Source organism: Pan paniscus, chromosome 20 (genome assembly GCF_029289425.2).
Source record: "Pan paniscus chromosome 20, NHGRI_mPanPan1-v2.0_pri, whole genome shotgun sequence".
Taxonomy (NCBI): domain Eukaryota; kingdom Metazoa; phylum Chordata; class Mammalia; order Primates; family Hominidae; genus Pan; species Pan paniscus.
Window position 1 is genome coordinate 62519853 of NC_073269.2, and position 23448 is coordinate 62543300.

At 45.5% G+C, this 23448-nt stretch overlaps 2 protein-coding genes across 31 annotated transcripts in view; one reads left to right on the forward strand and one right to left on the reverse strand.

The window, feature by feature from the left end:
• ZSCAN5A (zinc finger and SCAN domain containing 5A) overlaps nt 1-23448 on the reverse strand; it is a 91697-nt gene that overhangs the window by 7423 nt on the left and 60826 nt on the right. For 7 of the 30 annotated variants that reach the window (XM_055104334.2, XM_055104327.2, XM_055104325.2 and 4 more), the window contains exon 1: nt 1614-1802. The exons of the other annotated variants lie outside the window; for them this stretch is intronic. The gene's annotated coding sequence lies outside the window, so the exon portion shown is untranslated. Of the gene's footprint in view, nt 1-1613; nt 1803-23448 lie in introns of those variants that run through there. 30 annotated transcript variants of the gene reach the window in all.
• Nucleotides 13349-22073, forward strand: LOC103784692 (putative zinc finger and SCAN domain-containing protein 5D). The gene is made up of 4 exons (XM_034945711.3): nt 13349-14383; nt 15183-15386; nt 16277-16427; nt 16692-22073. Exons 1-4 carry the CDS (start codon nt 14000-14002, stop codon nt 17456-17458), a joined length of 1506 nt encoding a protein of 501 aa, XP_034801602.1. The 5' UTR covers nt 13349-13999; the 3' UTR covers nt 17459-22073.

Here is a 23448-nt window from a genome sequence, read left to right on the forward strand (position 1 = left end):
ACATAATGAATATTGGTGATAATTTTTTACTGGAAAAAAGAGAGAGTCTTTGTTGATACATAATGAATATTGGTGATAATTTTTTACTTTAAAAAAGAGACAGTCTTTGTTGATACATAATGAATATTGGTGATAATTTTTTATTTTTTAAAAAGAATATTGGAGTTGACATGGGAAAGCTTTGTTTGAACTAGACTAGATCAGTGGTTTGATATCAGCCAACCTACCCTTATATAAAAACAGTGGGAACCAGAGAAAGGCACATGGTCCCCACTCTGCATTCACTCCAGGACAGTGCCAGGGTGGTTTATAGATACATTGAGGGTCCTACGGGGTTCCCTAGTTCTCAGCCCCCTCAGTTAGGGCTCTCAAGCACGAAAAGCCTTAACGGTGGGTGTGAATTTTACTGTGTGGATCATGGAGTTAATGTGGAATGATAATTAAGTGCTAGGCAGGATTAGATTACAATTTGGGAAGTTCATGCCATCAGTTGGATGACACTAATCCATTCAAGTAGTGACTCATTCATTTTAATTTCAGAGGAAACCTTCTCGTCTAACCTTTAGGACAAATTGGAGGGCTGTTAATTTTACACTGATTCTGGTTTAAATCCTTGGAAAATCTTAAGCCGCTTCACTCTGGGAACTTCAAATTTCTTGGGAGTAGAACTTTCCTGATGTGTTGTTTTTAAGATGAAGTAAGACTATGTCAGTAAAGTGCTCAATACAAGGTTCATTTTGCCAAGAAATTGTAACAATTATTTTCTGAGGCATGTTCTCATACTTTGTTACATTTTTTCTTGTTTACCACTGAGGTGTTGACTCTAACTCAACTCTAACAAATGAGTTACAGTTAAGAATGGAATTATTCACTGGAATTAACTGGGAGCTGCCTAAGCCACTCTCTGGCTACCCAATTCCCGATTCCCCTAAATCCTCCCCTCTGTAAACTCATAGTCTTATTTCTGTGAAGCTGCCATTGGTATTTTGGAAGAGACCGCATCGAATCTGCTGATGTCTATTAATAGTATGGTCTTTTTCACATTCTATGAACATGGCTTTCCATTTTTGGCGGTTTTTTTCGTTTTTTTTTTCATTAGCACTTAATAGTTTTTCTTGTGGAAATCTTTCACCTCCCTGGTTAAATTTATTACCAGGTTTTTAGGGGTCCTTTTGCTATTGTAAATGGGATTGCTTTCTTGGTTTTTGTTCCACTAGCTTGTTGGTGTATAAAAACAATACTGATTTTTGCACGTTGACTTCGTATCCTGTAGTTTTACTGAATTCCTTTATCAGTTCTGTTTTACTGGTGGAGGTTTCAGGAGTTTTTATAGATGATAACATGTTGTTGGCAAAGAGAGACAATTCGACTTCCTCCTTCTGAATTTGGATGCCCTTTATTCCTTGCTCTGGCTAAGACTTTCCCAACACATTATTATTATATTATTATTATTATTTTGAGACAAAGTGTCGCTCTGTCACCCAGGCTCACTGCAACCTCTGCCTCCTGGGTTCGAGCAATTATTTGCCTCAGCCTCCCAAGTAGCTGGGATTTCAGGCACGCGCCACCATGCCCGGTGAATTTTTCTATACTTAATAGAAATGGGGTTTTACCATCTTGCCCAGGCTGGTCTTGAACTCCTGACCTCGTGATCCACCCGCCTCGGCCTCCCAAAGTGCCGGAATTACAGGCATGAGCCACCATACCCGGCCCCAACATATTATTATTAACAAAGGTCACCAGGGTGAAGTTTGGAAACAGGTATACATTGTGATGCAATCGTCAGAACCAAGCTAGTTAACATCTCCATCACCTCACATAGATACCATGTTCTTTCCTTATTATTATTTATTTAACTCTTGGGCTCAAGCAATCCTGCTTCAGCCTCCCTAGCAGCTGGGGTTACAGGCACGAGCCACATCTGGCTTTCTTTTTATTTCTTGATGTGTGTGTGTGTGTGTGTGTGTGTGTGTGTGTTGGAAACATTTAAGATACACCCTCTGAGCAAATTTCAAGTATACAGTACAGATGCTCCTCGACTTACAATGAAGTTACATCCTGATAAACCCTATTGTGAATGTAAAATATAGAAAACAAAAATGCATTTACTATTAGGTCACTTACTGAACATCAGCACTTAGCCTAGCCTACCTTCGACGTGCTCAGAACATTTACATTCCCCTGCAGTCAGGCAAAATCATTCACAGGAAACCTATTTTATAATAGAGCACTGAATATCTCATGTCGTTTATTGAACATTGTACTGAAAGTGACAATCAGAATGGTGTGTGAATACTCCTCAGTAACGTACACAGCTGAAAGCAGAACTTTGAGATCAGACTGGCAACATGGCAAAACCCGGTCTCTACAAAAAACACGAAAGTTCACTGGGCATTATGGTGCAAGCCTGTAGTCCCAGCTACCTGGGAGTCTGAGGCAGAAGAATTGCTTGAGCCTGGGAGGTCAAGGTTGCAGTGAGCTGTGATCACGCCACTGCACTCCAGCCAGGGCAACAGAGCCAGACCCTTTCTCAAAAAATAAATGAATACATAAATGTTCCCCTCATACAAAAAAGATAAGTATGCAAGTCACTCATATGTCAAATATTAGATTTAGCATTGCACGTTGTATATATGTATCAAAACATTATGTTGTACACCAAAAATGTGTATGTACCATTTTTATTTGTAAATTTATAAAGTTAATAATAACATCTAAAAGAAAATAAAGTTTCTCTAAGAATGTGTGACCAACCACCATCCTTCCCTCATGGGGATGTGGAGTTTCCCTCGTCTTGGATGCCTAACAGACCTGTCAATCACCACACATCCCAGACCGACCACATCTTTCCCCACCTCACATAAAGGTGGCTCCAGCCTCCTTGATGTGCAATCCACAAGATTTGTGGGGTTATCCTTGATTCCTGCATTTCCCTCACATGACACACTCAGTCTCTCAACAAATCCTATACCTTAATTAATGTGTTTATTGACATGAATTTCACGTGACATAAAATTAACTGTTTTATCAGTACAGTTTAGCGGCATTTGGTGCATTTACACTGCTGTGCAGCAGCTCCTCTAGCTGGTTCCTGTGCCTGCATGTCCAGAGTCCAAGTTCTGACATTTGTACATACTCATGAAGTCATTGCCGTCATCAAGAAGCTGAACATTCCCACCATCCTCCAACGCCTCCCCAGGCTCTTCATCATCTGTCCCTCCCACAACTCCATCCCTGGACAACCACTGGTGTTCTCTGTGTCATTACAGATCACGGACAGAATTTTCTTTTTTCTTTCTTTCTTTTTTTTTTTTTTGAGACAGTGTCTTGCTCTGTTGCCCAGGCTGCAGTGTGCAGTGCAGTGGTATGATCACGGCTCACTGCAGCCTCAACTTCTCAGCCTTAAGTGAACCTCCTACCTCAGCCCCTCCAGGTAGCTGGGACCACTATGTCCGGCTAATTTTTTCTACTTTTTGTAGAGATGGGTCTCACTACATTGCCTAGGCTGATCTTGAACTCCTGGGCTCAAGCAATCCACCTGCTTTTGCCTCCCAAAGTGCTGAGATTACATGTGTCAGCCACTGTGCCCAGCCTAGTAATAGAACTTTCTAGAATTTTATATTGATAGAATCATACCAGATGCACTTTTTTTCTGGCTGTCCCCTTTCACCTTCATAACTATTTTGAGATTCATCCATGTTCTTGGGTGTTATCAATGGTTTCTTTTTACTGCTGAGTAGTATTCCCAACTTTATTAAATTGGGCCCTTTGGATATGAGTTATTTATTTTATATCAACTGTACCTCAATAAGACTATGAAAAAAAAAAGAGGATTCTCTTAAAACTTGAAAACAAGTTCAGAATCTGACCAGCTCTCCTCATCTCAACTACCAGTACTCATGGGCAAGCTACAGCCATCAACCTGGCTGACTCTGCTGTGATCCACACTGAGCTCTTTTTTCTTCCCCTTCCCCTATATAGGCTAATTTTTTTTTCTTTTTCTTTTTCTTTTTTTCAGACAGGGTCTTGCTCTGTTGCCCAGGCTGAAGTACAGTTGCACAATCATAGCTCACTGCAGCCTCAACCTCTCAGGCTCAAGCAATCCTCCCACCTCAGCTTCCCCAGTAGCTGCGACCACAGGTGTGCACCACCAGGCCTGGCTAATTGTTTTGTATGTTTTTGTAGACACCGAGTTTCACCATGTTGCCCAGGCTGGTCTTTAACTCCTGGACCCAAGCAATCCACCTGCCTCAGCTTCTTAAAGTGCTAGGATTACAGGCATCAACCATCATGTCTGACTCTATGGGCTTATTTCCAAGACTTTATTCCAAAAGAAATGTTAAACAGAAGTCAGAAAGCTACTCTATGAAGGCAGAGGCATTCGTTGGAGCTCTGAGTGATGTACTGGCAATGTCTAGATTCTAATTTTAGGAGTTGGCAGTGTCAACCCAATTCTGTCTCAACACTATTCAATGACTCAAATAATGGCAGCTCCACCTACTAGGACAATGGGTCAAGTTTTTACATTTCACATGTGCCTACAGGATGGGGGCCTGGCAGGCTTGAGATGAGACTTCTGCTTGTTTCTATTTAGCTTCAGACTGTTGAGAAAGTCAGGTCATGGCATTCATTTAGTCCAAACATCACCGTCTGTAAAAACAGTGTCGACGTTTTGTCTTTGAAATGGTCCCCGCCCTCCGCTCGTTATTGTGTTGAGAATGAAATGAGAGGACACGCTTGGCACCTGGAGATGATTGGCTATTACAGCTGTGCGCCATAAGGGCAAATGGTTCCATTGTTTGATGAGCCGTCCTGGCGGTGGGTGGATCGGTCACTTCTAAACAGATAAGGAATGGCTGGAAGGCTCTTGTACCAAACCAGCTTGAAGCAACTTCACCCACACCGAATCCTTCACTTTTCTATGAAATCACCTTTTTTTTTTTTTTTTTTTTTGGAGATCTGCAACTTTTTTTCACAGCTGCTTAAAAAAAATACTACTGTTCACCCCAGACTTTCTTTTGATACACTAAGTAAACAAAACAGATTTTTTTTTTTTTGCCGTAAATATCAGCAGACACTTCCTGGCACCCCACGCTGTATCGGCATGCGTGTTAACAGTCCCAGTTCAGATGTGCAGTGTTTCAGGTGGATGCACTGTAACAAGGATGCAAATGCGGAGCCACCCTCAGAATCACATTCAGTCATGGGGTTGCCCTTCCAAGCTGGCAGAAAAGGAACCCGGGCCAGGCACCGTGAGCACACACAGTAACTCACGCCTGTAATCCCAGCACTCTGGAAGGCTGAGGCAGGAGGATTTCTTGAGACCAGGAGTTTGAGACCAGCCTGGGCAACATAGTGAGACCCAACTCTACAAATAAGAGATTGTGTGTCCGGAGGCTGAACTCACAAAGATTTCAGAATGTCAGTAGGAGAGGAGGTGTGTGGGATAGCAGCCAATTCCTCAGTGAATGAGGCAGAGAAATTGGTAAAAAGAAGGAAAGTGAAAACAAGAAGCATGTTCCCATTTTCAAGGTCTTCCTGGTTCACAAAGTGGGAAGGAAGAAACTGCTGAAGAGGAAAGAGTTCTCTTGAAGAGTACAGAATTCCTGGGCTCCCCGGTTCAGGTCATAAAAAGAAAAGAGAAACGTTTGCAGCCATGCAGGGTGAACAAGCTCTGAAGATATATTATACGGACTAGGGGTTGTAATCAATGTTAGGGACCATCCCCTACTTCTGATGGCTCTGAGGCAGGAGAATAGGGTGAGGGAAGAGAGAGACCCTCTCATATTGTTTTATACTCAATACCTGTTTTAAAAAAAAACAACAAGGACGTAAAACCAAAGACAGGCAGCCCGGCGCCAGGCCCGAAACCAGGCCTGGGCCTGCCTGGCCTAAACCCAGTAGTTAAAAATCAACTGATAACTTAAAAACCGATGTTATTCATAGATTCCAGACATTGTATAGAACAACATTGTGAAACTCCCTGCCCTGTTCTGTTTCTCTCTGATCACCGGTGCATGCAGCCCCTGTCACGTACCCCTTGCTTGCTCAAATCAATCACGACTCTTTCATGTGAAATCCTTAGAGTTGTGAGCCCTTAAAAGGGACAGGAATTGCTCACTCGGGGAGCTCGGATTTCAAGGCAGCAGCTTGCCAATGCTCCCAGCTGAATAAAGCCCTTCCTTCTACAACTCGGTGTCTGAGAGGTTTTGTCTGTGGCTTGTCCTGCTACAAGGGAATTAGGGTAACCAGGGGTTAAGGTAGAAGCAAAAGAACCCCACTTGCAGCCAGTTCTAGGCAAGATTAGGCAGCACACAGGCCACATCCTCACTCCTGTGATAACGAGACAGAAGCCTCCACTCCAGCCTCTGATTGACCATGGGCCAAGCCTCCACTCCAGCCTCTGATTGACGGTGGGCCAAGCCTCCACTCCAGCCTCTGATTGACGGTGGGCCAAGCCTCCACTCCAGCCTCTGATGGACGGTGGGCCAAGTCTCCACTCCAGCCTCTGATGGACGGTGGGCCAAGCCTCCACTCCAGCCTCTGATGGACGGTGGGCCAAGTCTCCACTCCAGCCTCTGATGGACCGTGGGCCAAGCCTCCACTCCAGCCTCTGATGGACAGTGGGCCAAGTCTCCACTCCAGCCTCTGATGGACAGTGGGCCAAGTCTCCACGTCAGCCTCTGATTGATTGCAGGTCAGTCCTTCACAGGGTGTAGCCAATGGGAGGCCTGTCAAAGACACCGAGGGGTATTGCCGGGTTCCTTTTAATAAAAACCCTAATTGAGGAAGCTGTTGGGCCTCTTGCTGCAGCCCCGCTCCCAGTCTGTGAATTGTCTTCAATAAACCTGTGCTTTCCTTACTCCGTTTTTTTGTGTTTTTGTCTTTCGTTGCTTTGTTCTTTTGTTACTTTGTGCGTTTCATTCAATTCTCTGTTCAACACGCCTAGAACGTGGACAACTCCATCTGGTAACAGCGCCACGTACAATTTTTCTCCTTTACGGCGGTGCTTTCAGCTGTGCACATTGCTGAGGAGGATCCACACCGCCATTCTGATTGTCACTTTCAGTTCAGTATTCAATAAACTACAGGAGAGAGTCAACACTTTATTATAAAATAGGTTTTCTGTTGGACGATTTTGCCCAACTGTAGGGGAAGGTACGTGTTCGGGGCGGGTTTAGGGTAGGCTAGGCTAAACTCTGATGTTTCGTAGGTGACATAATATTAAATGCATTTTTTGTCTTCTATATTTTAAATTTATCAGGATGTGACTTCGCTGTAAGTTGAAGAGTATCCATACTGTATCGCATACTTGAAATTTGCTAAGAAGATCGATCATGGGCCGGGGCGCGGTGGCTCATGCCTGTAATTCCATTAATTTGGGAAGCTGAGACGGGCGGATCGCTTGAGCTCAGGAGTTTGAGACCAGCCTGGGCAACATGGCGAAACCCCATCTCTACAAATAATATAAAAATTAGCCGGGCATGGGTGGCGCCTGTATTCCCAGCTGCTTGGGAGGAAGAGGCAGTAGGATCATTTGAGCCCGGGAGGCGGAGGTTGCAGTGACCTGAGATTGTGCCACTGTGCTCCAGCCTGGGTGGCAGAGTGAGGTTCTGTCTCAAAAATAAAAAAAATTTAAAAAATGATAGATCATAAGTGTTTCACCACAGACACACGGACACACACACACGGACACATGGACACACACACATGAACACATGGACACACACATAAACACATGGACACACACGAACACACACCTACACACACGTGGACACACACGGACACACACGAACACATGGACACACACACGGGGACACACACACGGACACACACAGAGCCACACACGGACACACAGAGCCACACACGGACACACGGAAACACGAACACACACCCACACGGACACACACACATACACACATACGCACACATATACACACACACACGTCAAAGAAACAAAAAGCAAGCCAGGAGTCATGGCATATGTGTCTAGTCCCCTAGACACACACAGAGACACACACGGACACATGGAAACACACACGAACACACACCCACACACAGACACACACATGGACATACATACACACATACGCACACATACACACACACACACACACGTCAAAGAAACAAAAAGCAAGCCAGGGGTCGTGGCATATGCTCCTAGTCCCCACTACTGGGGAGGCTGAGGCAGGAGGATTACTTGAAACCAGGAATTAAGCAAATAATGAAAAGAAAATAGTCACTGTGTGAGTTGACGAATACATTAATTAGCTTGATTGTAGTATAATTACACCATGAATAGGGGTATGTAAACACCAGCATGGTGACCTTAGTCACCAAGGACAGGTAGAGGCCAGGAATTGGAGAGCAGCCTGGGCAACACAGTGATACCCCCATCTTTACAAAAAAATCTTTTAAAATTAGCCAAGTGTGGTGGTGCTTGCCTGTAATTCCAGATACTCACTCAGGAGGCTGGAGCAGGAGGCTCTCTTGAGCCCAGGGGTTCAAGGCTGCAGTGAGCTATGAGTTTTCCATTGCACCCAGCCAAGGTGACACAGTGAGCCCTTGGCTCTAAAAATCAATCAATCAATAAACAAATTTATCCACACAGGTAGGAGATCTCTACAAGAAAAACTATAAAATACTGATGAGAGGAAATGAAGAGGGCACACAAATGGAAAGATATTCCATGTTCATAAATCGGAAGAATTCACATTGTGAAAATGACCACACTATTAATAGAGATCTATAGATCCAACTCAATCCCTACCAAAATGCCAAGGACATTCCTTATGAGAACATGACATGTTTCAAGAGGAGAGGACTGGAGGGAATTGGGTAGGTAGATGGTGGTTTTAGGCAGATTCTAGTTCATTCCACTTAATAACTCCATTCTGAACTGACTCACTATCAACGCCTCAATTCTTAACAAGGAAAAATATCACAAAGTATAAGAAAATGCATCAGGAAATAAGTGTCAGAACTTTTTGGCAAAATGACCTTGTGTCGGGCACTTTACTGACATAATCTTATTTCATCTTCCAAATAACATATCAGGAAGGTAATAATTCCCTGGTTCTATTCACAGGGAGCTTGAAGTTCACAAAATTCAGTGGCTTAAGATTTCCCAAGGATTTAAACCAGAATCAGTGTAATATTAATAACCCTTCAATGTATGTTGTGTTAGATGAGAAAATTTACTCTGAATTAAAAATGAATGAGCCACAATTTGAATGGATTTGTGAATCAGTCAGCGGATGCTGCGAACTTCCCAAATTGTAACCTAATCATGTAATCTAATCATGACACTCAGTTTTCATTCCACAATGACTCCATGATCCACGCAGTATAATTCACACCTAACATTAAGGCTTTTCATGTTTGAGAGGCCTCAGTCAGGGGGCTGAGAACCAGGGAACCCTGTAGGAGGACCCTCAGTGTATCTATAAACCACCCTCTCACCGTCCTGGAGTGAGTGCAGAGTGGGGACCATGTGTCTTTCTCTGGTTTCCACTGTTTTTACATAAGGGTAGGTTGGCTGATATCAAACCAGTGATTTAGACTAGTTCAAGCAAAGCTTTTCCATGTGAATTCCAAGAGTTTGAAAAAGAAAAGTAAAGAATTATCACTAATATTTATTGTATATCAGCAATGACTGTATTTTTCAATATACTGACATTCATATGTGAAAGGCTTTGCTTAAACTGCATTAAATCACTGGTTTGATATTAATCCAACAACTCTTAACATGTCCTTTACTTTATTTGTTAGGATATTATTGTCTGTGTGGCGCGAGGGGACCCAAAGTGATTAAAACTTGTGGACCTAGGGCCAGGTGTGGTGGCTCACGCCTGTAATCTCAGCACTTTGGGAGGCCAAGGTGGGCAGATCACTAGGTCAGGCGTTCAAGACCAGCCTGGCCAACATGGTGAAACCCCGTCTCTACTAAAAATACAAAAATTAGCCAGGCGTGGTGGTGGGCACCTGTAATCCCAGCTACTCATGAGGCTGAGGCAGAAGAATCACTTGAACCCAGGAGGCGGAGCTTGCAGTGAGCCGAGATCACACCACTGAACTCTAGCCTGGGGGACAGTGTGAGACTCTGTCTCGAAAAAAACCAAAAGAAGAAAAAAAACCCCACAAAACCAAACAAAAAAAAAACTTGTGGATCTATATTTTCTGAGGCCTCCAAATACTTCAGCAATATGACAAATAATTCAGTAGAGTGGGAAAACCTATGTTATTTGCACAGTAGGCATGTTTAATACTTTAACTTCCTGTGGGCGGGGTTTCATTGGGAAATGTAATCAACTCGGATCACCTAAAATGGATTACATGGCCCTAAACCAATCATGGGGCAGTGCAGGAACTGGAAATGGGGCCTGGAGTCCTTCGACTTCTCCATAAATAGGCGCAGTTCAGCTCCAGGCCAGTTGGAGAGTGCATCCCAGATGCGAGAAAGCTGGAGGCATAAGGCGGGAAGGAGGTAAGTGTCCAGAGGCCACGTCTGTGGGGTTTAGGAGCTGGCATGCAGGGGGGTTAGTTTCAGAAAGATTTGGGTTTATTTTCTCATGCATTTGCTTGGAGACCTTGTGAAAGCATCGGGTCTCCTTTGCACCCCGTGATTAACTCTGGCTTGTTATGAAACCCTTATGTAAACTAGGAATAATATTAACTTTCTCATCATGGGTAGGTTACATTTTAGAGACGGGGGTCTCACTCATTGCCCAGGCTGGCTTGAATTCCTGGTCTCCAGTCATTGGCGAGACTTCACTTCACCATCAGCTGGGACGACAGGCACCTACCTGCCAACAGGCCCGGCTACATTTTATTTTTTGATAGAGATGGGGTCTCGGTATGTTGCACGGGCTGGTCTTGAACTCCTAGGCTCAAGCAATCATACCACCTGGGTCTTTCAAACTGTTGGAATTACAGGCGTGAGCCACCTTGCCGGCCGCACACCACTTGTTAAAAAGCATCACTGGATTTTCCCTTTCCACAGGGTAAAATCAAGCCATTAATGAATGAGCATCAACCTACTAGGCCAATGAGAATGTGCACTAAGTGTCCCTACCTGGGGGTCCTGTGTGCTATATACTCCCAGAATTGAATACTAACCCACGTATCTGCCTTTATTTTTTCCCATGTTCCATTGCTTGCTTTAATGGGAAAAGAACTGAGAGTGAATACACGGTGATTTCTAGGAACATGAAACCACTTTTTTAAGAGACAGGATCTCACTATGTTGCCCAGGCTGTTATCAAACTCCTGGGCTCAAGTGATCCTCTTGCCTTGGCCTGAGCAGCAGCAGGCGCCCTTGCAGCAAAGCCACTTTTAATTCCAGAATTTTAGGCTCTCTTTTCTCTCTCATATTTGTATGCTTTTTTCAAAAAAAATTAATTTGCTTTCAAATTGAAAACTAAAAATTGTATATAATTGGGTACAGCATAATGTGCTTTGTAGGATGTGAACACTGTAAAATGGCTAAATTAAGCTGCTATTCACATGCCTTACTTTATGTACTAATCATTTTTGGCTGTGAGAATACTTGATTGAAATCTACTCTTTTAGCAATTTCCAAGTATACAATACACTGTTATGAAGTGAAGTCACCATGTTGGACAATGGCTCTCTTGAATTCATTTCTCCAACTGAAATTTGTACCCTTAGACCTATATCTCCCCAACCCCCATCCCAGCCCTGGTAACCACCATTCTACTCACTGCTACTATGAGTCCACTAGGTTTTTAAAATTATTATTCATGTCATCTACTTCTTTTTTAATTTTTTAAATGATTTTAACTTGTATTTTAGATTCGGTGGGTACCTGTGCAGATTTGTTACATGAGTGTATTGAGTGATGCTGAGATTTGGGGTATGACTCAACCTGTCACCCAGGATGTGAGGATAGTACCCAGTAGGTAGTTTTTCCACCTTCCCGCCGTCTGTCACTTCAGAGTTTCACTGTTTTGGAGTCCATGTCCTGATTTCCTTTCCTCTGTGTACCTGTCCCGGAGCGGGGTTGCCGGATCATGCAGTTGTTGTACTTTCAATTTTCTGAGGAGCTTCTCTACTGTCTCCCATATCGGCTGCTCTAATTTACATCCCAGCACAGGGTGCAGAGGACCCCTTTCCCCCGAATCCTCACCAACACTCGTTCCATGTGTCTTTTTGGGAACAGCCACTCTAGCAGGCGTGAGGGGTGCCTTGTGGTTTGGATTTGCATGTACCTGATGATGAGTGATAATGAGCACCTTTTCCTAGACCTGCTGGCCATTCACATGTCTTCATCTGAGGTGTCCACAGAGGCACCTTGCCCCCTTCTAGTGGGCTATGTGTTTTCTCGCTCTGGAGGAGTTTGAGTTGCTTATGTTTTGCACAGGAGCCCCGTGAGATGTGTGGTGTGCAAATATTGTCTCCTCTGGGCTGTCTTGCCCCTCTGCCGATTGTCTCCCTGGCTGTCTCTGTGTTCTGTACTTGCTCAGAGTCCTTCCAGGAAGCGTAGGTTTTCCATCCTTCAGGATTCCAGTGACCTTTCCCGAGACCCTCCTGTCAATTCTTTCTTCCTTCTGAAGACCTTTCGGTTGCTTCCCCCACCTGTGGCTAGGAAGGCAGGGCTGCGTTCTCACAGCTGTTGAACTTGGATAATAACTGATGCCTGGAGAGTATCACACGGTGTGTCCTGCCTAATGAAACTACATTTAGAACCAAATTTCAAAAAATTGTTCTTTCTTTCTCTCTTTTTTTTTTTGAGACGGAGTCTCGCTCTTGTTGCCCAGGCTGGAGTGCAATGGCGTGATGTCGGCTCACTACAACTTCCACCTCCCTGATTCAAGTGATTCTCCTGCCTCAGACTGCCAAGTAGCTAGGATTACAGGCACGTGCCACCATGCCCGGCTAATTTTTGTATTTTGAGTAGAGACGAAGTTTCACCATCTTGGTCAGGCTGGTCTCGAACTCCTGACCTCAAGTGATCCTCCCGTCTTGGCCTCCCAAAGTGCTGGGACTACAGGCATGAGCCACCACACCTGGCCTCAAAAAATCTATTGTATTATTTCACTTCCTGAAAATTTCATAGAGCACTAGACTTTAAATCCATTTTCTGAGATGAGATTAGGAATAGAGAAACCCTTAGAGACAGAAGGTAGATCAGTGATTGGCAGGGGCTGGGGTGGGTGGGCAGGGGGTGATCACTGATGGGGATGGGGTTCCTTTTGGGCTGATGAGACAATTCTGGAGCTAGACAGTGGTGATGGTTGCACAGCATGGTGCATGCATGTCTTAGTGCCATGAAATTGTGCACTTGAAGATGGTAAAAATGATGAAATTTATGAATGTGCATTTTACCAAAATAGCAATATCTGTGTAGGAGTTGAATTCTCATATGATTACTTAATGCTCTCCCTTCCCTGGAGCAAACAAATGTGCTGGGGTTAACAAGAAAAGGTGTTGGGGGACAACTGTAGGTTGTAACTATTTTTCTCTATCTTTGTGCGTAATTATGATGAAGGGCTTTACCTTGGATCTTGTCTGGACAGGAAAACATAAATAAGTTATTGTTGCATCAGATTTTAGGAGCTTCACATAAGTATCCTATTTAATTTACAGTTGGGAACCATGTTGTTCCAATTGAAAAAAAAAAAACTGACTTCACTTCTGCACAATGATTTCCTGGAGATCAGAATCCAGGGGAGCATTAGGATTTTAAATCAGAACATATAGTCAGGTGTAGACAATAACAGGGTGGGTTGATTTCCACTGTGCTGAATTCGATGCTGCTGAAGAAGTGGCGTCCAGGATTTGGATGAGGGTTTTGGAAGGGATGGGTGGATAGACTAGAAACTTTGATCGGGCTCATGTTTTTTTTTTTTTGCAGACTACTGAACAGTGAATCTATTATTGAGGAAAACCAAAGGAGGCCTGTCTAGATAGGTCTCAATTAGACACCAGCTACTGGAAGAACTTTCTCAGAGACTGACTGAAATATTCTCCACCAGATATGGCTGCAAATTGCAACTCCTCATGGGGTCAGGGAGGACCCTGCAACAGCCCTGAGTCAGAGCCGCCACGGTCTGTGGCTTCCCCAGAAACTCAACTTGGAAATCATGACTGGGACCCTGAGACTTGTCACGTGAACTTCAGGATGTTCAGCTGCCCAGAGGAGTCGGACCCCATCCAGGCTCTGAGGAAACTCACTGAGCTGTGCCATCTGTGGCTGAGGCCCGACCTCCACACCAAAGAGCAGATCCTGGACATGCTGGTGATGGAGCAGTTCATGATCTCCATGCCCCAGGAGCTCCAGGTCTTAGTCAAGGTGAACGGTGTGCAGAGCTGCAAAGACCTGGAGGACCTGCTACGAAATAACAGAAGACCCAAGAAATGGGTGAGTGGGACCCTCGTGATTGGTGCAGGGAAGGGGAGCTGGGATGGGGGCTGCACGGTGCAGCTGGACTCGAGAGGACCCGAGGGGCTGCTCTAAGTCAGGGCTTCTAAGTAGAGGAGAGTTTGCCCGTCAGGGACACATGGCAGTGTCTGGGGACAGTTTTTATTGTCACAAGGGGGAGGACAGGAGATGCTGCTAAGCATTCTCCAAAGCTCAGGACAACCCATCATGACAAATAATCATCCAGATTCAAATATCAGCTGTGCTGAGACGGCAAGTTCCTGGTGTAGGAGATGGACAGGCAGAGGGGATACAGGGACCCACACACTGTGTGAGGCAAACATGAAAGAAAGACATTGGTGAAATATTAGGCCTGATGGAATGTAGGGAAGGAGGCATTAGAGTGAACTGAAGGGGGGCCCAGGAGTCCCATCCTGAAGCAGGGAAAGTGGTTGGTATCAGATGCAGGGATCTGCCTCCAGGTCCCCAAATGAGCCCCTAAGTTCTAATACAAGGTGAGCTGCCATCGGCCAATTGAGTTGGATTCACCCAGAATATTTCTCCTTGTCTTCTCTTTGGTTTAGAGACCGTTTCATCTAAAGGACTCATATTTATGTACTTATGTAGAAAAGGAAAAAATTCAGACAGATTGCTGTGTCCACAGAGCTGATTCTGCATTGGGAAGGCAGATTTGAACATTAATTACAGTAAAGTGTGAGCATTATGGCAGGACCCAGGGAATATGAGAGCTACTTTCAGGTTCTCATAGTGAGTCTGATTGTCTTTTTTCTCTCTACAGTCTGTGGTCAATTTTCTTGGCAAGGAATATCTTATGCAGGAATCAGATGTCGAGATGGCTGAAATCCCTGCCAGTGTCAGAGATGATCCGAGAGGCGTGTCCAGCCAACGGGCCTCCTCTGTGAATGAGATGCGTCCGGGGGAAGGCCAGGCCAGCCGAGAGCTGCAGACCCTGCCCAGGGTCCCTGCACTGTCCAGAAGGCAGGTGAGTGTGTGAGGCCTTGGTGTCTGGGCAGAGGTGGGAGAAGGAACAGGAGAAAACTGAGTGTGCTTCTGGACTGATTGAGAGATTTGGCACAGGACAAGAACAGAGACATTCCCCATGGATGTGTTACATCCTTAGACATTCCTGAGTCATCACAGAGAATGAAGCCTCATCTACTTTTCTCTCCACCATGAGAGCTTTTAGCATGTAGGGTGGGGGGTCAGAAATGGTCTCAGTGAAATGAGGGAGGCAGTTGGCACCGATGAATGAACTGAAGGTCCCTTCCCCATTCAGTTTCCTCAAAGACATTTAATGTAATAATTCAGCAAGGAGCGCACTTTCTACAGATTGTCAATTTCTTAATTTGAGGAGTGTTTCTCAATTGGGGTGATTTTGCCTTTCAGGACACATGGCCATGTCTGGAGATGTGTTTGTGTGTCATTGTAGGGGGTGGTGGGGTGTTAATAGCATCTAGAGGGTGGAGGCGGGGTCTCTGCTCTGCACAGGAGCGCCCCCTCCAGGAGGGTGATGCAGCCCCAATGCCAGTGGTGCCAGGGGTTAGGGGCCTCCACCTAGAGTCATGCTCCTTCCAGCGTCAGGGGCAGGGAGACGTTGGCACAGCGGGGAGAAATATGCTCAGAGAACCAAACAGTGAAAACCACCAGGCACAGGAGCTGATTTAGAATATGGAGGGTGCAGATTAGGGTGAGACTCAGAAATGAGGTGGTGATGTTTATTTGGGATGATGTGGGAGGCCCATAGGAAGTCTGCACGTATCCCTAAACCTGTGCCATTAGAAAAGTTGGTGTATCCAGTCAGGAAGGGACAGTGATGTCCATGACCCACCAGTTTAGGCAGGGCAGTCATTGCTGTTGGTTTTCCATTGTCAGGAAGAGGACTTCCTGCTGCCAGAGACTACTGTCATGAAAAGTGCCCCAAAGGCTCTGAGACCCAAGCCAACCTTGGAGAAGGATCTGAACGTAGACAGGGAAGAAAACACGGGACTTACATCCCCAGAGCCTCAGCTTCCAAACGGTCCTAGTGAGTATGAAGACTTGGATCCACAGGGGTTAGCCCCTCTTTTCTGGGGTGTGGGGCTGGGGTCCCAGCATTATCATGTCTGGGGGAGTTGGCACTCAGCTGCCAAAGCCTCTCCATCCCTTACTCTCCAGAGACCTACGGTCCAATGTCTTAGGTTTAAGGTTGAGGGGAAGTTGTCAGCCAACATCAGTGTTTGGTTGCAATGAGTTTGGTGTATTGAAAATGTACCTTATTAACTGTTGTGTGTGGAATCCCTTCTTCCAGCAGGTGTGGTGGGAGCAAAGGAGGGGAAGGAACCCAAAAAAAGAGCCTCCGTCGAAAATGTGGATGCTGACACACCTTCTGCCTGCGTTGTGGAGAGAGAAGCTTCGACTCACAGCGGGAACAGAGGAGACGCTCTGAATCTGAGGTGTCCCAAAAGAAGCAAACCAGACGCCACCTCCATTTCCCAAGAAGGGCCTCAAGGAGGAGCCACACCTGTGGGCAACAGCGAATCCCCAGGAAAACCTGAGATAAATTCAGTTTATTCCCCAGGCCCTGCGGGCGCAGTCAGTCACCCCAATGGCCAAGAAGCCAAGGAACTGCCGCCCTTTGCGTGTGGCGTGTGCAATAAGAGGTTTACGTGTAATTCCAAGCTAGCCATCCACATGAGATCACACACAGGAGAGAGACCCTTTCAATGTAATTTCTGTGAGAGGTGCTTCACGCAGCTCTCAGACCTCCGCGTCCACCAGCGAATCCACACTGGTGAGAAGCCCTACACATGTGACATCTGTCACAAACGGTTCAACAGGAAGTTCTCCTTGAAGTGTCACAAGAGGAGCCACACGGGGGAGAAGCCCTATAAATGTAACGACTGCAACCAAGTTTTCACCTACAGGAAGAACCTGAAGGAGCACAAGCTCATCCACTCCGGAGAGAAACCCTATAAATGTCCCAAGTGTCCAAGAGCCTTTCGTCGGCCTGAAACGTTAAAATACCACCAGAAAACACATCAAGAAACCACTGCACCCAGTGAATGTGAAGGATGATTTTTCATTGACGCTATTAGATGAGATATGACATGAAGCAGGTGCAAGGGCGCCTGGCACACAGAGGGAGTGCCCTAGATAGGAATTGCCAGGAGTAATTGTCAGAGTAAATATTCATTCTCCCCACAGAGCTTTATTTTCTGTTTCATTAGGTCCATTGTTTTCGTACAGGTTTATGTGGGTGTGTGCTGTTCTTTCTTTTATTTATTTATTTTTTTTTGAGACGGAGTCTTGTTCTGTTGCCCAGGCTAAAGTGCAGTGGTGTAATCTCAGCTCACTGCCAGCTCCGTCTCCCAGGTTCACATCATTCTCCTGCCTCAGCCTCCCGAGTAGCTGGGACTACAGGCGCCTGCCACCACGCCCGGCTAATTTTTTGTATTTTTAGTAGAGATGGGGTTTCACCTGTTAGCCAGGATGGTCTCGATCTCCTGACCTCGTGATCCACCCGCCTCACCCTCCCAAAGTGCTGGGATTACAGGCGTGAGCCACCGCACCTGGCCTGTTCTTTAAATAAACAAACATCTGATTAGTTTTCAGTATTTTATAACAAAAAACGGAGACTTCTGATTGACATGCTATTACCCACTGTTTTGCTGTAAATTAAAGTTGTCAAAGTAGGTGTCCAGATTAAATACACAATGCCTGGGGAAATCTGTGTTTCAAATAAACAATTTTTTTTAGTATCAGCTTGTTCTAAATTATTCATTATTTATCTGAAACTCAGCTTCTATTGGGTATCCTGTATTGTTTTCTTTTTTGCTTCTTTTTCTTTTCTTTTCTTTTCTTTTGAGATGGGGTCTCACTCTTTCACCCAGGCTGGAGTGCAGTGGTGTAATCACAGCTCACTGCAGACCTGACCTCCGCGGCTCAAGCAATTCTGCCGTCTTGGCCACTGGAGTAGCTGGGACTAGAAGAACACACCACACCATGTCAGCTAATTTTTGTATTTTTTTGTAGAGAGGGGTTTTGCCACGTTGCCCAGCCTGGTCTTGAACTCCTGAGTTCAAGTGATCTGCCTGCCTCGGCCTCCCAAAGTGCTATTACAGGTGTGAGCCACTGCATCCTGTATTGTTTGTATTAGGCTTTATTAGTATTATTTTATTCAAATTTTTTGAAATAATTTTTTGTAGTGATGGGATCTGGTTTTGTTGCCAAGGCTGGTCTCGAAGTCCTGGCCTCAAGCGATCCTTCCACCTTGGCCTCCAGAAGTGCTCGGAGTATACGTGTGAGCCACCACGCCTGGCTAACGACTTTTTCAGAGCTGTTTTAGGTTCACAGGGAAATTCAGTGGACAGCACAGAGTTCCCCTAGACTCCCTCCCCACACGGCACAGCCTCTCCCCGCCCAGCATCCCCAGCAGAGCGGTGCACCTGTTCCATCAGTGAGCCTGCCTGGACATATCACCACCACCCAGAGTCCATGGTGTTCATTAGGGCTCGCTCTGGGTGTTGTACATCCTGTGGGTTTGGACAAAGGCCTCATGAGTATCCACCACTGGAGTATCCTGGCGGGTATTTTCACTGCCCCCGGAATCCTCTCTGCTCTACCTATTTATCTCCCTGCCCCAGATGGTGTATTTCTTGGTCTAAATTTGGCAACTTCTAAATTCCTGATTTGACTCTTGAACTGTGACTAGTTGGTCTTAGTGATAGTACCACATCCTGAAGGCTTTGTTCATCTACAAAAGGGTGGGCCCTGATCCCAAAGCTTCCAGTTTAGTAGATCAGGGGTGTGGCCTTAGAGTGTGCATTGAAAAACAGACTTCATTTTATTTTAGACCAAGTCTCACTCTGTCACCCAGGCTGGCTGGAGTGCAGTCACGCAATCTCGGCTCACCCCAACCTCCACCTCCCGGGTTGCAGCAATTCACTTGCCTCAGCCTTCTGAGTAGCTGCAATTACAGGTGTGCCACCACCACGCCTGGCTAATTTTTTATTTTTAGTAGAGACAGGGTTTCGCCATGTTGGCCAGGCTGGTCTGGAGCTTCTGATCTTGGGTGATCTGCCTGGCTCAGCCTCCCAATGTGCTGGGATTACATGAGCATGAGCCACCATACCTGGCCTTAGATTTCATCTTAGAATATCTTTCAAAAGTCTATAGAGCTCGCCAATGCTCTGCACCATTTCCCCCACTGTTCACATGGTTCTTTAATACGGCACATTTGCCACAAGCGATGAGCTGACTCTGTGTATTGCTGTGAACTCAGGTGCCTATTTTATTGAGACCTCCTCAGTGTTGATACGATGCCCTCCTCTTCCTTCTTTTCCATCCAAGGCGCCACATTGCCTTGAGTTGTCATGCCTCCCTAGGCTCCTCTTGGTGAAAATTTCTCAGATTTTACTTGTTTTAAATAACCTGAGCATCTGCATTTTCAGTGATGCTGATGCTGCTGGTCTTGGGAGGGTATTTCATGAATGGCTGGTTGAGCTCACAGAGGCAGAGACCAGAGATCCTCAGAACTCCGGAAATAGGCTGGATTCATTTATTAAAGTTCACTGTTGTGACACCTTGGTTCTTGTCTTCTTAATTTAAAGGAATGTAAACAATAGACACACAGTAAAAGAGATGCAGCATAGAGTAATTCATTGCAAAGGAATAAGAAAATTTTGAAAGGTTAGTGCAGAATAGACAGGACACCCTGAGAGAGTGGATTTAAGGCTGGCTTCTCCTAAGGATAAGATAGCAAAGACCTGCTCAAGAGAGACTCCCTTTCTCCATCCCCAGACAATTTTGAAACATATTGATGCCTGACTCACCCTCAAGAGATACGAGTTTGAGTCGATACTTGGAAATCAGGTTTAAAAATTTTTTCCAGGTAATTCTAATGTGCAACAAAGGTTGAGAACCACTGGTGTACAGTATAAAGAGAAATTTCTAGCATCTCGCTTCATTTACTGTAACCTCGTGGCCCTCAAATTTTTAATGTGCATATAATTCACCCTCAGATCTTGTTAAAATGCAGGGTCTGATTCAGTGACAGGCTCCAGGTGAGGCACATGCTGCTCGTCAATAGACCCTCATTTGAGTGGTGAGGAGGCAGTCTCCTCTGGGTTCCAGCTTTGCATCAACTGAGCAAAATCTTACCATCTCTTACTGCTCAAGTCAGCATCTTGAGGCCAGTGTCTGATAAGTGCATTTGAAATATTCAATCCTTCTGGTTTCTTACCCAGAATGCTATACTAAGTGTTTTATTTCTCCCACATCCGCTCCTACCCAACGGCTTTCCACCCATTATCACGTGGCAGCCATACTGAGTATGAAAGTGAGCAAATCTAATCCTGCTGTTACACTCTTTACATTTTATTTTCTATGGATTCTATTCTTTTTAGCAAAAAGACCATGTGCTTTATGTGGCCTAAGCTATTCAACTAAATGACCACTGATTCCAGCACTTTGGGAGGCCGAGGCAGGCGGATCACGAGGGCAAAAGATCAAGACCATCCTGGCTAACACAGTGAAATCCTGTCTCTACTAAAAATAGAAAAAATTAGTCAGGTGTGGTGGCACGCACCTGTAGTCCTAGCTACTCGGGAAGCTGGGGCAGGAGAATCGCTTGAACCCGGGTGGCAGAGATTGCAGTGAGCCAAGATCGTGCCACTGCACTCCAGCCTGGGCAACAGAGCTAGACTCCATGTCAAAAAAAAAAAAAAAAAAAGACCACTGATGACCCTTGTGACTGTCAGTCTCTGTTACCCTCCGTACTTCGGGAAGACCCTTCTGTATTCAGTGACTGACTGGGGGTGCCTTTCTCCATGATGTTTAATTTTTTTGAATGGGGGATGTCTATGGCCCATTCTTGGTGCTTTTCTGTGTAGTTGAAGATACACTAGTTTTGGACTTCTGGCCTTTATCCACTTTCTAGCGTATTCTTTCTCTGGGGAAAAATGATTGGGAGTTTCGAAAGAGAATCTGCATTGAGAAGCTGTATCAGTCAGGGTCCAATGAAGAGAAAAAAACCCACAGCAATTTGCACAAGCAGCATTTAATATAAAGCAGGGGCTGGCACACGATGGCCTGCTACCTAGTTTTTCAACAGCCCACAAGCTAGTAAATAGTTTTGTGTGTGTGTTTTTTATAGGGTCTTATTCTGTCACTCAGGATGGAGTGCAGTGGCATGATCATAGCTTACTGAAGCCTTGATCTCCTGGGCACCAGCTTCCAGCAGGTGATTGTGTTAAGTGAAATAAGCCAGTCCAAGTTATCCTGCCCACTCAGCCTGGCTAATTTTTAAATGTTTTTATAGAGACAGTGTCTCACTATGTTGCCCAGGCCAGTCTCAAAGTCCTGAGCTCAACTGATCTTCCTGCCTTGGCCTTCCAAAGCGCTGGAATTACAGATGTGAACCAGCACACCTGGGGAAGAATTGTTTTTTATATTTTTAAAGTGTGGTAATATGAGCAAACCAGAGAAGAATATCCAACATAGACCAAATAGCCTGCAAAACCTAAAATATATATTCTCCGCTCCTTTGTGGAAAAAAGCTTTCTGACCTCCAAAATAAAGATTTATTGACCACAACATGGGCCTAACTATAAAGAAAAAAGAATTCTGAAGCATACCTAGGGAGGAAGGTTTCTCAGAGGAATGGGAATCCATTGACAAATTTTAAAGAATGGAGCAGCACAATTGGGTTTACCTAATTTAAAGCTCAACATGCCTGTCAAGTGATAATGGATTGGAAGAGAGGATATGGGAGCAATCAAGATTCTCTTATGGTTTTCTGGGAGAGAAAAAGGAGAACTGATGGATTCAGGTGCACCTACCCAAACCTGACTTGAGCAGGTGAGAGGCTGTAACAACGCAAACGTTGGGGCCGCCCAGGAGAAAAAGGATTACACCACCCAAAACTGGGTTTGAATGTTAAGACTGAGGACACACACATACCCACACTCCAAGAGGGTATGAAGCTTATTACATAACAGGATTTCTGAAGAGAGCAGAGTGGGCTTTCCCAAGCTGGTCTGAATGTGGCTTGAGAGGGCAGAGAAAGGAGGCTGGTTTGGGGTTGGGGTTTTATGGTGCTTAGGGGATGGGCCACAGCCAGGGGTACTACACAGGGTTTGAACTCCCCACTGGCACTAGAAGAGGGAGTACCCAGGTTTTCTAATCAGCTTGTCCAGCTGTGGGGTGATAAGAAACAAACATCAAACATGGTTAAACTTTTAATAATCCCAAGGAAAGAGCAAGTCAAAAGTGGAGGTATGAACCTCAACGTCTGGGTGAGGCCTCTGGTTGGGCAAGGGTGGGACCATGGTCACCGGGGAAATAGGAGGCAGCCTTCTGGGGTCCAGGGGCCAAGGCTGGTGGCTGGAGTATGGAAAGGCCTGTGGTAAGGCAGCCACAGGCAGGAGCTGGGGTCGTGAACACGCCAGGAGGCCCCATTCACGTGGGGCTGACAAGGCCATAACAGGAGCAAGAAGAAAGACAAGATGGCGGCGCAGTGGCGCCCCTTCCTCCTGGGATATCCCTCCCACCCCCTCTAGTGGCAGAGCCTAGCACTGCGCTCCCTGCAAAGTTGCCAGGACAGCTCCGTGATTGCAGGGCCGGCACTGAACCTGTGGACTTAGAAGCTGGGAGGCAATTGACTGGTAACTGACACAGAAGCCCTGTTCCTTTCCCTTGCAGAGGTGTGAGCCTATAGGTTCAGTTACTCTGGAGGCTGAGGTGGGAGGATCACCTGAGCCTGGGAATTTTGAGGCTGCAGTGAGCTGTGATTGTGCCACTGCACTCCAGCTTGGGTGACAGAGCAAGAGGCTGTCTCAAAAAAAAAAAAAAAAGTCCTCTGGATGGTCAGGAGAGCAACAGAAGGTGGGCGGGGAGGGGGGGGTGGAGGGGGAGAGAAAAAAAGATGGAGAGAGAAATTTGTGGACCCCAAGAATATAGCTCACCTAGAAAGGTTGGAACACCTGAAATGGAAGTAGTGGCTTGTCCACAGGATCATAGAACTTGTAAAAGAATCCCGTGCACCAAATAAAGCATGCAAATAACAG

Bases quoted from the DNA above. Each gene is read 5' to 3' on its own strand.
- LOC103784692 (XM_034945711.3), top strand. From the start codon at position 14,000: ATGGCTGCAAATTGCAACTCCTCATGGGGTCAGGGAGGACCCTGCAAC. The intron at 14,384-15,182 runs GTGAGTGGGACC...TTCTCTCTACAG, and splicing joins ACAGAAGACCCAAGAAATGG to TCTGTGGTCAATTTTCTTGG. The intron at 15,387-16,276 runs GTGAGTGTGTGA...TTCCATTGTCAG, and splicing joins CTGCACTGTCCAGAAGGCAG to GAAGAGGACTTCCTGCTGCC.